Source organism: Tauraco erythrolophus, chromosome 1 (assembly GCF_009769465.1).
Source record: "Tauraco erythrolophus isolate bTauEry1 chromosome 1, bTauEry1.pri, whole genome shotgun sequence".
Classification (NCBI taxonomy): domain Eukaryota; kingdom Metazoa; phylum Chordata; class Aves; order Musophagiformes; family Musophagidae; genus Tauraco; species Tauraco erythrolophus.
Window position 1 is genome coordinate 67,730,576 of NC_141465.1, and position 14,011 is coordinate 67,744,586.

Below are 14,011 nucleotides of genomic sequence, written 5' to 3' on the forward strand. Positions count from 1 at the left end.
ACTTAGGCCATCTGATGATCTGGATGCACTGTAGCTGAAAACTTCTGTATCTACATCTGGTGGTGAGAAATTCCCCTCCTTTACGCTAGGATTTGGAGGGTGAAAGGTTGAGGGAGAATGGTGGCACTCCCTTCAGACGCACAATTGGCCGTAAGGAAAGGAGGAGAGACTAGGAAGGGGGAACAATACTTACTCCCAGCAAGCAAGACGCATCTGTGAATGAATGGATGAGAGCTGTTCTAATTCATCATGAATGAATGGATGAGAGCTGTTCTAATATGATGGTCAGCTAATAGTTCATGTAGCCAGTTAGTGAAGTATCACAGAACTACAGGATCATTAGTGGATTTGTGTTTGCCATGGCTCTGTGAGACAGGAAAGGGAAACTATTCATACGTGAGAGAGACAGCTGTGCTCTGTTTTTCCAAGAACATCTGTGTCACACAGTGCAAAGGTAGCTGGTTTAAGGGCAACCCACACCTAATTCATAGGAGGGAGATCAAAGGCCCAGGTTCAGTGCCATGCTACTTTGGTGGTGTCAGTGTTGGCAGCACAGCAGATGACCTAGTCCTAGCACCAGACTATATTTCTGCAAAGCTTTGCATGGTGTAGGCAGGTATGAAGTAACATGTCCCGTATCCCATGGGATGTATGTGATGGAATGGGCAACTGAATGGTATCTTAGGAGTCCCAGTCTGGTCTTTGTAGCCATGATGCCCAGCCACTGATTTTAGATGAAGACTAGGATTCTCTGATGGTTTTCTGACTCTGGAAGGAGACCTTAGATATTGGTGACAGTGGTTACACATTGCTGGCAATTTTGATTGATTCTTATTTTGTACTACTGGACTAAATGGAATTATACAGTTGTTTTACATAGTATATTTTCTGGACAAATGACTGCAATGATAATGTATTTGGAGCTGAGCTTCAGAAAATTCTGTCATTCCTTAAAACCAACGCATCACAGTGTGGTAAAGATGAATAGTTTGTGAGGAGGCTCATGAAATAGTTGAGAAAAGATTAAGCACTTAAACAATAGACAAAAGCAGAAAAAGTGTTAGTCTTGGTTGAGCAAACTCTTTGCTCAGAGGTTTTGTCCCCTATAGAACAGAATGTTTTTATTTCCATCTCAGGTTCCCCTTCCACCCCCGCTCATTTCCTCCAGTCTATTTAGCCAGAGTTAGGTTGCCCCCATGCCCTCTGGACGGATCATACAATTTATGGGCTTGGGGGCTGGTTTTCTTTTTCTCTCCTGAGAAAAATACCATTCCACAGGGTAAAAAGGAGACTGTCTCTCATGGTTTCTCTCTAAAGCTATGAAAATCTCTCTTTTTGAGTGGGTGTAGGAAGTTGCAAGCAGGCCATATCAACACTTAGCAACCAGATGTTCTGGTGAAATTCATTGTTTCTCCTCCCACTCTTTCTGTGACTACAGCCTGACCAGTTTTAAATAACACTTGCCATAATTTTGCCTTTGAAAAACCTTGAGAAACAGTAATCTTTTAGACTCTGAGGTCTGTGTATTATGATTTTTTAAATGGTGCATATGCTTTGTACTCCAAGGGCACCAAACAATAATTTCAGAATTTGCACACCTGCTTTGATACTATGTAGTGTGAGATACTACCTTAAGTTGTTAATTCCTCTCCTAGAGATCCTTTACACTGATTTTTTTTTTTTTTTTTTCTGTAAGAAGCTGCTGTGGGCGAACACCCTTTGACTACATATGTTTGAAAGTGTCATTGCTAATGGGCATCTTGAAAGAGTCTGGATGAACTAGAAACTAGTAGCCTGTAAATACTTGGTAAATTGTTAAGTTTGACTATGTGTAAATAAACTTCTCAGCAGCTTCAGGAGGAGAGGAATCTCCTTTTAGCCATCTGAATTAGTCAGCAAGACAGTAACTGACTAAGTATGGAAAAAGAGGAGAGGAGGTTGAATTTTCAAAGAAGTTTTTTCCTTTTGGGGAATTCTTGCCCTGCAGAAACACTGTCAAAATATCATTTTGAAGAATTTAACCCAGCAGGCATGCAATGTGAGCTGCTGATATGTCTAGTGTATAAAACTTGATGCAAGAGACACTGTTGAGAGATACAAGACTCAGAGGATTTAGAAGTGACATCCTCTGCATCTGCATAAGGTAGGATAAACCTTTAGCAGGACTATCAACATCCATTCCTTGACAAGCCTGCTGTGACTTGCTTGAGGCTAGAAAGGTTGTGTAAATATGTCCATAACTGAATGACTTTGCACCTTACACAAATAAAAGTTGCTTTTCTAAGAATCTTCATTATTTGAAAACCTGTATCTTTTCTCCTACATCTTTTTCCCAAAGTTTAAGACACATTCAGACTGTCACTTAGTGGCAGAATTCTCAGCTGAGCTTATTTTAGAATAAAAATGCTTCTCAAAGGAAACCTTAAAATATGTATGGGAACAACTGCCCTGGAGTTTGAAACCCTTGCTCCGAGGTGGATATTATAGCATTTATCTACAAATGTCACATTAGACACCAGTACTTCTACTTTGAATCTCAGTGCAGTTGGTTTACATCCTAATGTTAAAGAGCATGTGAAATGGAAGGAAGTATCATCTAGAAATACATATCAGAGCTTCCCAAATGTGAGGGACTGAGTGCCAAAAATTGTGTAGGCTTCAGTCAATACCCTGATTATTATACACAGTGGTAGAACTGTCTTAGTTTTGAGTATCTGTGCAGAACTAGTTTAGGTACAACAAATTTGTAAGCTTGGCATAGTGAGTCTTCCCAGGAGCTAGAGCACTGGGAAGGACTGTGTAGACATTCAGCCTAACTCTGTAAAGCTGCCACTTAGCTGCTAGTAATCCCAGATTAGACCTGGACTGACAATATGGAGTCCTTAAATATCTCTATGCTTTTTTCCCCTTGTGTCCATTTTACCTGTGTTTTTCTATTATCTGGGATAGCCAAACAGCCTCCTGAATCTCTCAATATGGACAGTGGAAACAGTACAGATAAGGGAAATGGAGTCTAGATGATTTTTTTTCACTAATGTTTCATGGAAGTGAATTGCTAGACTCCAGAAATCTAAGGTAAGGTTGTCTCTTTACTGTTTGGAAACCATAGTTGTACAGTTTTGAGACTTTCTAACTCATAGACTCAAGGGGGGAAAAAAAAAATGAAAACAAGATTGGGATTATTTGGTTTTAATTTTTTTATTTATTATTATTAATCTTTTTAAAATATTTGTTTTTATTACAGAGTTGATCTTTGGAATGCCAGTAACTTAAAGTTTGGAGACGAGTTTCTAGGAGAACTGAGACTCCCTTTGAAATTTCTCCGACAGTCTAGTTCTTACGAAGCATGGTATTTGACATTTTTCTTTTGGAAAATAAGTAGAAACATATGTCTGCTGTGAAGACTTAAGAGCAATTACTGCTATGTGATAAAGTTTAAATGGATTTAATTTGTATCTCTTTTTGTAAGCAAGCCAAAGTAATCTTAGCAAATGTAAGAACATGAAGTTTTGATAATGTGATTAGAGATTTCAGTCTGCCTCTGTATTGCATGTGGGAGTTCTAATACATTGACTTGATGATATTATTTACTGCAGTTCATCAGCAGTACCATAGTTTTAGTGTGTGGGTTTTTAATGATATCTACATAAATCTTTATGATCGCAGCTTCCCATGTTGCAGTTTGTACAAGAGAGACTGACAAACTTAATTAAAAAGTCTGCTTCAGAACTCTCAAGAATTTGAAACATATATAAATATTGTGCGTATCTATACATTTTATATAAGTGCATGTATAGCCTGAGATAATCCTGTGTTTCAGCACAAACTTTGTCTTATTTTTTGCATATCAGGTATTTCCTGCAGCCCAGAGATAATGGTAACAAGTCATTGAAACCTGATGACCTCGGTTCCTTAAGGTTAAATGTGGTTTACACTGAGGACCATGTTTTTTCCTCAGACTATTACAGTCCACTCAGAGACCTCCTCCTAAAGTCTGCAGATGTTGAGGTAATTTGCTTGTGCTGCTTGTTGTTTACCTGCAGATCATCCTCACACGGGTGTCTCTGAATGTTTGTCACTATCTTTCTGCCACCGTAGTTGTGTAGTTACCAGAGACTTCAGCTTCCTCTTCTGACCTGAGGACCCTGTTAAGCTCTGCATATCCCTAGTGCTTGTTTTCAGTCCCTGCAGAAAAGATCTTTATCTGCATGCAGTATGGTGGGTGAAGGCACACCCAGGAACACCAGTGGTTTTAACAGCAGCATATTCTCCGTGGTGTTCTAATTTTACATGTGAAAATGCAAAGTAAACTTTTTTGATCAATTGGTTTTCCTTTACTGGAGAGGAACAGGTTTACTCACATAATTAAAAAAAAAACCCAAACCAAGAACTAATCCTGAAATGTCAGAGGGTTGGACCATGTCTGCCATTATGTATACTTTTAGCAGTTGTAACAATGCTTTTATTTTTGCAGTACAAGAACTGGTTTCTGTATTTACTGTGGCTTGAAATTGAGAAGGGTTGGAGTTCTTCCTCTTCACTTGCTTCCCAGGCAACAGTGACATTCAGTGAAAAGACAGCTATTAAAAATGGGAGGGGAAAAAAGAGACTATACTGTAATAGTTTTTAAATTGCTGCCCTCTTGCGATCAAAACTTACAGCCAACAAAAACTGGAATGTAATGCCGACCCATGTTATGTACAGGCATGTTTGGGTAACTGGTCACTGCAACTCTTTTGTGGGGTTCTGCATTAAGGAGCTAGTGGGAGAAGTAAGAAAGGATGCTTGTTCAAGAAAGATCTCTCAAAGTTTTTATTTCTTTCCACTGTTCAGCCTGTTTCAGCATCAGCCGCACACATTTTGGGTGAAGTTTGCAGAGAAAAACAGGAAGCAGCCATACCTCTCGTCAGACTTTTCTTACACTATGGCAGAATTGTGCCTTTCATAAGTGCCATTGCGAATGCTGAAGTGAAGAGAACTCAGTAAGTACCAAAACCCAAATTGCTATCAAACATACCTACTCTGCATTGGCTAGTGTTAGAATCCTCCACTTGTTCTCTAGAATTTTATGTAATTTCAAAAAAAAAAATGTTGGAGTTGTTCCTGTTCCTTGCAGCTGAGTGTCAGAATTTTTTTTTTATAAAGGCATTCACTGCTCTGAAGATCTGGTGAGCTTGATTTTAGGAAGAAATCCCATCATGTTTTGCGAGGTCTAGTTGAAAGGTCTGAGAGCAGGCATTTTCACTCTTCTCAGTCTTAATTATATTTGATGATAACTCTGAAATTCTGCATTACCTTCAGCTGTTCATATGGAATCATTTCAGTTTTGTAGTGTGCTAATAAATTGTCTAGTGCTGAGAAAAAGTGCTTGTTGAATTTGTTCGAAACAAAAAGCAAGTTTCTTCCTAGTCATGAATGTTTAAGGCAAGCTGTGTGTCTAATCTTTCCGATTAGAGGACTGATGAACAAAGATGAGATTGGATCTGACACTGGATAGCAGAGAACGAAATCTTTTTACTGGTCACTTCTTCAAAGTCCCTTGTCTGACTTACTGGTGTGCTGACAGTTTAGTAGTGTCAGGTCTAGTGTTCACATCAGGCAGGTCCTAAAGAACATTTGTTGCCATGTGCCTGCGTAGTCGTGCTCTTGACTGACAGTAGAAGAGACAAATGGGAGTCAAGGGGAAAGACAGACGTTGACTCTAAAGTAACAGCTTCCTCAGCACAAAATAAAGTCTTTCTGTGGGTTGGCTTTTTTCAGAGTATCTGAGGGATATAGACTGTTTTCCTTCCTGTATGTAGGTGTATTTTTTTCTGTGCTGCAGGTTGGCTGAAACAGCTTGATTGCTGCATTATGAGGAAATTTGCTGCTCCCTAGTCAGTCATGTTCCTATGATAAAACAGCAGAGATGGTGTTTGTTTTCTGGGCTTTCTGGCATTTGTAACAGGCAGTGAGCTTACTTTTTTATTAAAAAAAGTGATGAATCCAGCAAAGTAATTCATCCTGGTATTCGCTGCTTGTAAATGGATACAACTGTAGTAAGCTATAAACAACAGAAAAGACATCAATATGTGTAAAGAATAAGCAAATAACTTCATATCCAAGTTTGATCTGCTGTCAGTAGGCACAGGTTTTGACCATGTGGATGTAGATGAGATTGTTGATTATGAACCTGTCTGCATAATGTAGATTGCTATACAGGGAATTGCAGGTACAAAATCAATAGGAAATTACTTGCATTCTCAAAAAGCAAGTAATACTAAAAAGAAAAGTACATATGATAGTGCAGCTAGCTACAGCTTAACAAATCGCAGTGGCCGTATGTCTGGTACAAGAAGAACTCAGTGCAAGTGGCCTTTCAGAAAAATGTGGAAGTCTGCGTGAGATCAGCTGTCCACACAGTTCTCAGGGCAGAATTGGGATCTGCGCTGTGTTTGATAGTGTTATCACAGGGCAGTGCTGTTAAGTCACTTAGAAAAGACGGCTATGTCATTGGAGCCGGTGTTTTCATCTCCCTTCCAGCTTACAAGTGCTCGTTTTGTAGGAGAAGGTAGTAGGTGACACGCAATGTCCAGTGTTGTCGTGAGACTAAAATCCCTGCCTCTTTCCCTTACTCAAATTAACGCTGTTCAGTAGCATATGAAAGCGGACACGTTTTTCCCATTTAAATCGTAAACTCCTTCGATGTGAGCCTGCGTGTTGCTGTGTGTTTGGATGGCGCACTGAGCGCACTGCGCTGACACAAAGAAGAAAATCTGTAGTCCCTCTGGACTCACCATGGCTACTGCTTTTCTGTCATAACCGGGAAGTGCACTGGATGCTACGCGACTGCATTTCATGGCAGGCTGGTGTCAAAGGGAGTTTGTTTGTGCGTTCAAACTCGGATTTCCGTCACCTTTCACTGCTTCTTTTATTTCCATATATTAGCAGTTCGTTACAAAGAGACTAAATTACAGATAATTGTTCACTTCCAGAGATCCAAACACCATTTTCAGAGGAAACTCATTAACTTCCAAGTGCATTGATGAGACAATGAAACTGGCAGGGATGCATTATCTGCAAGTTACACTAAAGCCAATTATAGATGAGGTAAGAGCAGTTTAGACTGTTTATATGATAAAATGTCACTGTAAAAGGCCTTCAGGGAGCGGATACTGTTTATTCCTTCCCGTTTTAAGATGACTTTGTAGGAATAATGCCTAAGAGCCTGTTTCTACGTTAAAATCCTGTGTGTTAGTTTAGCCACAGCTTAGTCACCAAATTCAGAAGCAGTTGGATTGTATTAAAGGAAAATGAAAATTTCCATTTATTTAACCGAATTACTCTGTTTTATAAAATCTAACATTTATTGTTTCTGAGAAATTAGTAAAGTAATAACTTAGGTGAATAAAGAATATATACAGCAGAAAGCTGCTGGGAAGCTGTAAATAATACATTTCATCCAGTGAGTGTAAAGGAATAAAATTGTTCTTAGATAACTGTGTATGCGATGCATGTATTGTAACATGGTTTATTATCTGTCCAGTCCAGAATGGTGGATATGGGTATTTTAGTGCCATAATTGGGCAATGCTTTCAGACCACAGACTTCCTTTAAATGATTTGACAATTTCTTCAGCTATTGTTTTGGTGTTTCATCAAAAATATGTCAAATTTTTAAAGAATATAGATATACTTTCAAAGTTGACTGTTTTGGCAAAGTAGAACTTTTCTCGAACAGCCTTGCTTGAGACAGTCTAATGAGCAGCCCTTCTTTTAAGTTGAAGGAAAGGATAGAACAAAGGATAGAACAAATTAATACTACTTTTGGAAAAAATAAAGAACACATGTAATTTACCTTCAATGCTTTGTCCAAAGGAAAAAAAAATACAAGTTATAAAGTTGACTTTTGCCTTTTAACCTAAAAACTGAAACAGATTTAACCCAAAACATGAAATAGATTTAAGCTTTTTACAAAACTTTTTCTACTTGAAGGTAAACTAATATATGAATTGTTTGCTATATATTTTTTTTTCTAGATCTGCCAGGTCCATAAACCTTGTGAAATTGATCCTGTGAAATTAAAAGATGGTGAAAACCTGGAAAATAACAGGGTATGCCTTAGATTTTGAAGATATAATCCATGTTTACACTATCCAGTTTAGCTGAGGTCCTCAGATGTTTGATGTTGCGAATAATGTTGTCATTCATTAGGATACACTGGAAGCTTTCTTAACACCACGAACTGTTATAATGTGATTTTACAACAGCTTTACCTTATGCTATAAAGACAATATCTGTAGAATGTAATCACTTCTCCCCTTGCCCTTCAGGACAAGGATAACTTAGCCTGTGGCTCTACTGATGACATAGAAAATGGTGCTACGAAAAGGACTGATACGCCATACAGCTATATCACTTGATGTTTGTTTTCGATAGGAATAATATTTTTACTGTTGTACTTGAATATGAATGTTTACCAAAGAGGATATCATTGAGTGTGAAATTGTTCTGCAAGTATATAGTGTTGAAAGTGAGAATCTTTAATGATGCCATTATGAATAAACCCAGGAATAATGCTGCTTTCCACAGCAGAAAATTATTCTAATTTTGTCATAATCACTGCATTTTTCAGGAAAATCTGAGGCAATATGTTGATCGCATTTTTACTGTAATTACAAAATCTGGTGTAAGCTGCCCTACGGTGATGTGCGATATTTTCTTTTCACTGAGAGAATCAGCTGCCAAACGATTTCAAGGTGAGTTTCTATATATTGTTTTATTTTACATCACTGATAGCTTTCAAATGTAGATGTAGTCTAGCAGTCTGCATGATCCATGATGGATTTATATAAGCTAATTGAACAGCAGCCTTTTCCGAATACCATTTGGAGTGTGTGTTAATGCTGCTTTTTCCTTGATTATTCATCCCACAAAGAACATGACTTTTAATGAATGTAAGAGTTTTCCTAAACATCTTTCAAAGGAAAACAGCATTTAAAAAGAGCACTGTGACGATACGTATTTATGGTTTCAATATTTGCGAAGTATGCTCAGTTTTCGAACATTCAGGTTTTCGTAATGTTCATTCTGCAGACTCCATGCAGCTGAATTATTTTCTGCTCATACGTCAATCTGTAATAAAGGCCAATCTATAAATCACTGGAGTCATTACAAGCTCATTGCCCTAGGAGGCCCATGTGCTGCAAAGGTTTTCTGGCTGTGAAGAGAGAATTCTTTCCACTCTCTGTTAGGTGTTTTGGCTCTGTGAGAACAAGGAGGCAATATAAAACCAGAATTGAGCAAAACAACCAACCTATGTATTTTCATGAAGAGAAGCAGATTACAACGAGGAAGTTTTAGAGAGAGTAATACAAATTCAGATTCGTGGTAGAGAAACTCAAGCAAAAAGCCATGCTCTTTATTTCATATAAAAATAAATAAATAAATAATTGTATTTTCTGTAATTGCCAACTGCAGTAGATACATTAGGACGGCACTTGTTTTTGGGGCTATAACTAGATAACTGAGAGTTGGCCTCTGTGCTGAATGTTTCATGAACTATGTAAGTTATTCATTGTACTTCAGTTGCATAGATGGAATGGTAGATGTTTGTATGAAATTCCCTGTGTGGCGGAAAAGTGAATGATGTTCTCCTTCTAGCCTATGTCGTGAACTTGCTTCTTTTTAAAGGGCTGTCATTGACATTTCCTTGGTTTATGCTAGCTGATCTCTGGCTCCAAACCCTCCGTCATCAGTTAATGCCATAATTCCAAAATACATGTGTTTTCAGCAAGTGTTTGAGTTAGCTTTCTGAAGGCATTCCAATAATTTCAGAAGGCTTTTAAGGAAGGATTCTTGAAATGCTGAGTAGAGGTTTGTTTTTTTTTTTAATAGGTGACCTAGATGTGAGGTATACAGCTGTCAGCAGCTTTATTTTCCTGAGATTCTTTGCTCCTGCCATTCTTTCTCCAAACCTCTTTCAGCTTACACCACATCATCCAGTAAGTACCGTATCAATTTTTTCTAGCAATGTGTATGGTTCTGTTGCCATAGTCTGTCTATCAAGATTCTTTCTTCAGTTCTTTTAATAGCCTTAAGGAGAAGTACCTTTATTAGTTCAAAGATCTGCTATGTGTGCCTTGGATATGAAGCATATGTTGAATGATTGTGTGTGAAGAACTTGGGAGGTATGAAAGGAACAGTAAGATTTAAGGACAAACAAGGTAGATAGTCTAAGCTGCTGTGGAAAAGACGATCACTGCTTCGTTTTTGCCGTGTTACATTAATGCTGAATTGATTGTCAGCAACGTTGGAAACGTTTTGGATGTTGAGCAACTTATCAAAGACTTTCACTAGTTCTTCTTATTGGGAGTGAGGAGGGCCTGGACAGTCTTCAAAATAGAAATCTCTGGTTTTGTTTTGCAAGTGATTGCCTTTAGTTCTCTGAAGAGCAATAGGGTAGCTATGAAGCATGGTGGCTGAAGAGTCAAAAGCCTTAAGAAAAGCAACTCATTTCCTGTAGTGTTTTATTGTTTTTTTTAATTTTATGTTACTTTTCTGCAAGTGAAATAAGAAAGAAGAAATGTAGTTTATCTTCCTCTATTCCATATTTTAAATAGCTAGTCCATATAATATTGTTCTCTTTCCCAGGATCCTCAGACTTCTCGAACTTTGACACTTATCTCTAAAACCATTCAAACACTAGGCAGCCTATCAAAATCCAAATCTGTAAGTATGCCATTTTTATTTAGAGACTTAATTTAGGAAGGTGATTTTTTTTTTTTTTAAATCTTTTATCACTCATTGTAATTAAGCCTTTAAAATGCTTGAGTTGCACTAGGCTTATGCAAAACTGGTTGTGTTTGCTTTGATTATAAGCCTCTCATGCTCACAGGAAAACTAAATCTGTCTTAATCTGAACTAGATTTCAGAAAAGCAAAATTGTGTGACCAACGTAAAAGTCTGTTGCAGGGCTTTTTATTCCTTCCCTCTGGAAGAAAGATACTGATCAGGAAAATCCATGAAGTTCTCTACTTGCCTCCAGTACATGATAGTAAATCTACAAAGCTTTACAGATTGTTTCAGCATTTTTAAAGCTCAACTGAAAATAATCACCCAGTAAGGGGAAGGGCTATGCTTTTATTTTCATACAAGTTCAGTTTTCTGCCAGTCAGTGGTGAGAAGAGATTTAATGCCCATGATCTGGATGTTTGATTGAAATAAAACTTGTATACCTAAGGCACCACACGGCTACATCTGGTGATAATTTGGGGTTGCTGCTGGTCTATTTAGGATTCACACAGGCAACTGTAGATGAGAATCTGTACCTTAATTAAGAATCCTTCGAGACAATAGAACTCCTTCTCTCACATTTTTTTGTCAGCTTCTTTTAGGACCAAGATTAAAAGCCAAAGCAGAAGTTTGAAGCTTTTGAAGAATGCATGATTAACTGAACATTTGAAATGCATTCTGCTACTTTTTTGAAATGAAAAATTTGGTCCTACCGAATGCGTGCTGTACAACATGAAAGTAGCGCTTTGCTTATTTTACCTCTGGCCAGAAAAAAACCCTCTTGTGTGGGATGGCTTGCCTCGTGGTCTACTGCTGTTAACAATATTTTCTATATTAACTGTATTATGATATGCATGGTTTTGGCTTTGTGTTTCAGGCCAATTTCAAGGAATCCTACATGGCTACTTTTTATGACTATTTTAATGAGCAGAAATATGCAGATGCAGTAAAAAATGTAAGTAATGCATATGAATGTTCTAAAAATCCTGCTGTGTTGTTGTAGCTGATGCTTGAAATCCTATAATGTGATACATACTGTTTGTAAACCAGGAAGTGTGTGCTGGAAAAAGCAGACTCCTGATAACTGTAATATTCAAGAAACTTGCATCAAATTATGTGCATGTCAGTGGTAGAATCTCTTTGGATCTACTTCAAATTAATAATTAGGTTGTATTAACAAGCCGCTGCTTAGGGCTTGAGACATGTGCTTGCTTCCTAGGATGCTGTATCTGTGATGAAAATTGCTTAGTCCAAAAGGAAGTGAGAGATATGTATAAGCCTCATCCAACCTAGCCTTGAACACTTCCAGAGATGGGGCAGCCACAAATTCTCTGGGCAACCTGTTCTGTTGTTCCACCACTCTCATTGTAAAAAATTTCCTCCTAATGTCTAATCTAAATTTCCCCTCTTTCAATTTAAAACCATTGTCCCTTGTCCTGTCACTACGCACGCCCCTGTAAAAAGTCCCTCTCCAGCTTTCTTGTAGGCCCGTGTTAGGTACTGGAAGGCTGCTATAAGATCTCCCTGGAGCCTTCTGTTCTCCAGACTGAACAACTGCAACTCTCTCAGCTTATCTTCGTATGATTCTATAACAAAGGAGAAGCACAAGAAGTGTTGGTCATCTGCAGTTTTTCTACTTAAGAGTGCTTGTACTATTTTTAGTTTATAACCAGGAAACCTCCCAAATTCCGCAAGCTTCTGCCGTGACCTTCTGTTTAACTACTTTTACAGTATTTTCTTGTAGCTCTGTGCTGTACAAATGTTAAAGATTTTCATTTGGGCAGTGTGGTACTTTCATTTTTATCTATGCTTTTTGTTCACCTTTTAGTTTCTAGATTTAATTTCATCTTCAGGAAGGAGAGATCACAAGAGCATAGAGCAACCTATATTGCTTAAAGAAGGGTAAGCATGCATGTGCAACAAAACCCTTTACTTGTGTGCTTGCTACCATTCTAAGGCAGCTATCTTTTTTCCCACCACCACTATTCCATCCATGTGTTCAGAGAAGAATGTAGAAAGATTCTTCTGTTGCTATTTCTACTCTCAATGGCTGCTATAGCTGCTGTTAACATCTTTTCATTTGATTTAAATGTCTTAATTTAAGTATGTTTTGTAAGAAGTGGAGGAAAAATAACCCTGTAGAACTTAATTAGCACAGCTAAGGCAAAATAATCTTAAATCAGCATTGTGCTAAAATCAAGTTGATTTTTTTTTTTTCTGAACTCCAGTGAACAAAAGTTGTAAAATTCCACTGTGAAGGCACATACTGAATATCTTAACAAGTGCAAAGCCTTCAAATGGAATTTGCTTTTGCTGCCCTGGAAGACCCATATGCTAATGATTACCATGAGCATTTCAAGGAAAATTTGGTGCACTTGCACCAGTTTCTGGTTTTAGTGCCTTTCCGTTTTTTTGGAAGCGTGTTCCATATGCTGTATTAGTTTTACATACTAATTGTTGACACTTTTTGTGTTATAAAACTGAGTTGTTAAGATCATCTAAGTGTACTGTGGAAACAGCTTCTTTGAGCTGGGAGGAAGAAAATAAAAATATCCAAATTCTTCCTGTCAGAGCTCAATAAACTGAACTACTGCTTGAAAGTAAGCTTTCATGGTAGCTCTAAGTTATGCAAAAAATCAGTTTTTGGTGAAACCACGACTACCCCTTCCAGATAACCCCTGCAATTCACTTCACTTCTGTCATGAGCTTCTGTCCCTAGAAGCAAGTTTGTTTATTTTATTTCTGTACGTTTATTATTCTTTTGGGTTTGGAAATAAATGTATAGTTTGTAACATTTTCCCTCTAACTCTAAAACATTGTTTTCTGCCTCTGTCTTTCTTTTGCTCCTGTTTGATTTTTTTCTGTCTTTTCTTGCTCGGCCTGTGGCTGCTGTTTTAAGGACTCTTAAACTAACAGTAAAGAAAGTTGATGGTAATAGTTCATGCAGGTAAGATAGTAGGGGCAGTTGGTGCTTTGCTGTAGCTACTGGCTGACAGCATGTCCTTCCTTCGCAGCAGTAGACTTGTCTGACTTAACTTCGGGGAGGAAGTAGTACTCTGTTTAATAATCCTGAAATGCCTGTGTAAACCCAGCAGAGAACATTTTGTTATCTGTTGCTTGATGTTGACCAACTCTTTTTTTTTTTTTTTTTTCCCCTTAAATGAGACACCTTAAAACAAGAACCTACTGTAAATAGAGAAAAAAATACTTTTATCTGTAGGCAGAGGCTCCAAGAAGCA

General features: G+C 37.8%; 1 protein-coding gene across 4 annotated transcripts in view; it reads left to right on the forward strand.

Annotated features, from left to right (window-relative positions):
• RASA3 (RAS p21 protein activator 3) overlaps positions 1–14,011 on the forward strand; it is a 135,220-nt gene that overhangs the window by 109,815 nt on the left and 11,394 nt on the right. For 2 of the 4 annotated variants that reach the window (XM_086610699.1, XM_086610685.1), the window contains exons 9-19: positions 3,245–3,349; positions 3,852–4,008; positions 4,834–4,982; positions 6,975–7,089; positions 8,018–8,092; positions 8,614–8,737; positions 9,876–9,982; positions 10,632–10,709; positions 11,650–11,727; positions 12,601–12,674; positions 13,672–13,719. In XM_086610699.1, coding sequence (XP_086466825.1) covers positions 3,245–3,349; positions 3,852–4,008; positions 4,834–4,982; positions 6,975–7,089; positions 8,018–8,092; positions 8,614–8,737; positions 9,876–9,982; positions 10,632–10,709; positions 11,650–11,727; positions 12,601–12,674; positions 13,672–13,719 — 1,110 coding nt within the window. The remainder of the gene's footprint in view (positions 1–3,244; positions 3,350–3,851; positions 4,009–4,833; positions 4,983–6,974; positions 7,090–8,017; positions 8,093–8,613; positions 8,738–9,875; positions 9,983–10,631; positions 10,710–11,649; positions 11,728–12,600; positions 12,675–13,671; positions 13,720–14,011) is intronic. The other 2 variants (XM_086610693.1, XM_086610710.1) reach the window with 1 other exon arrangement.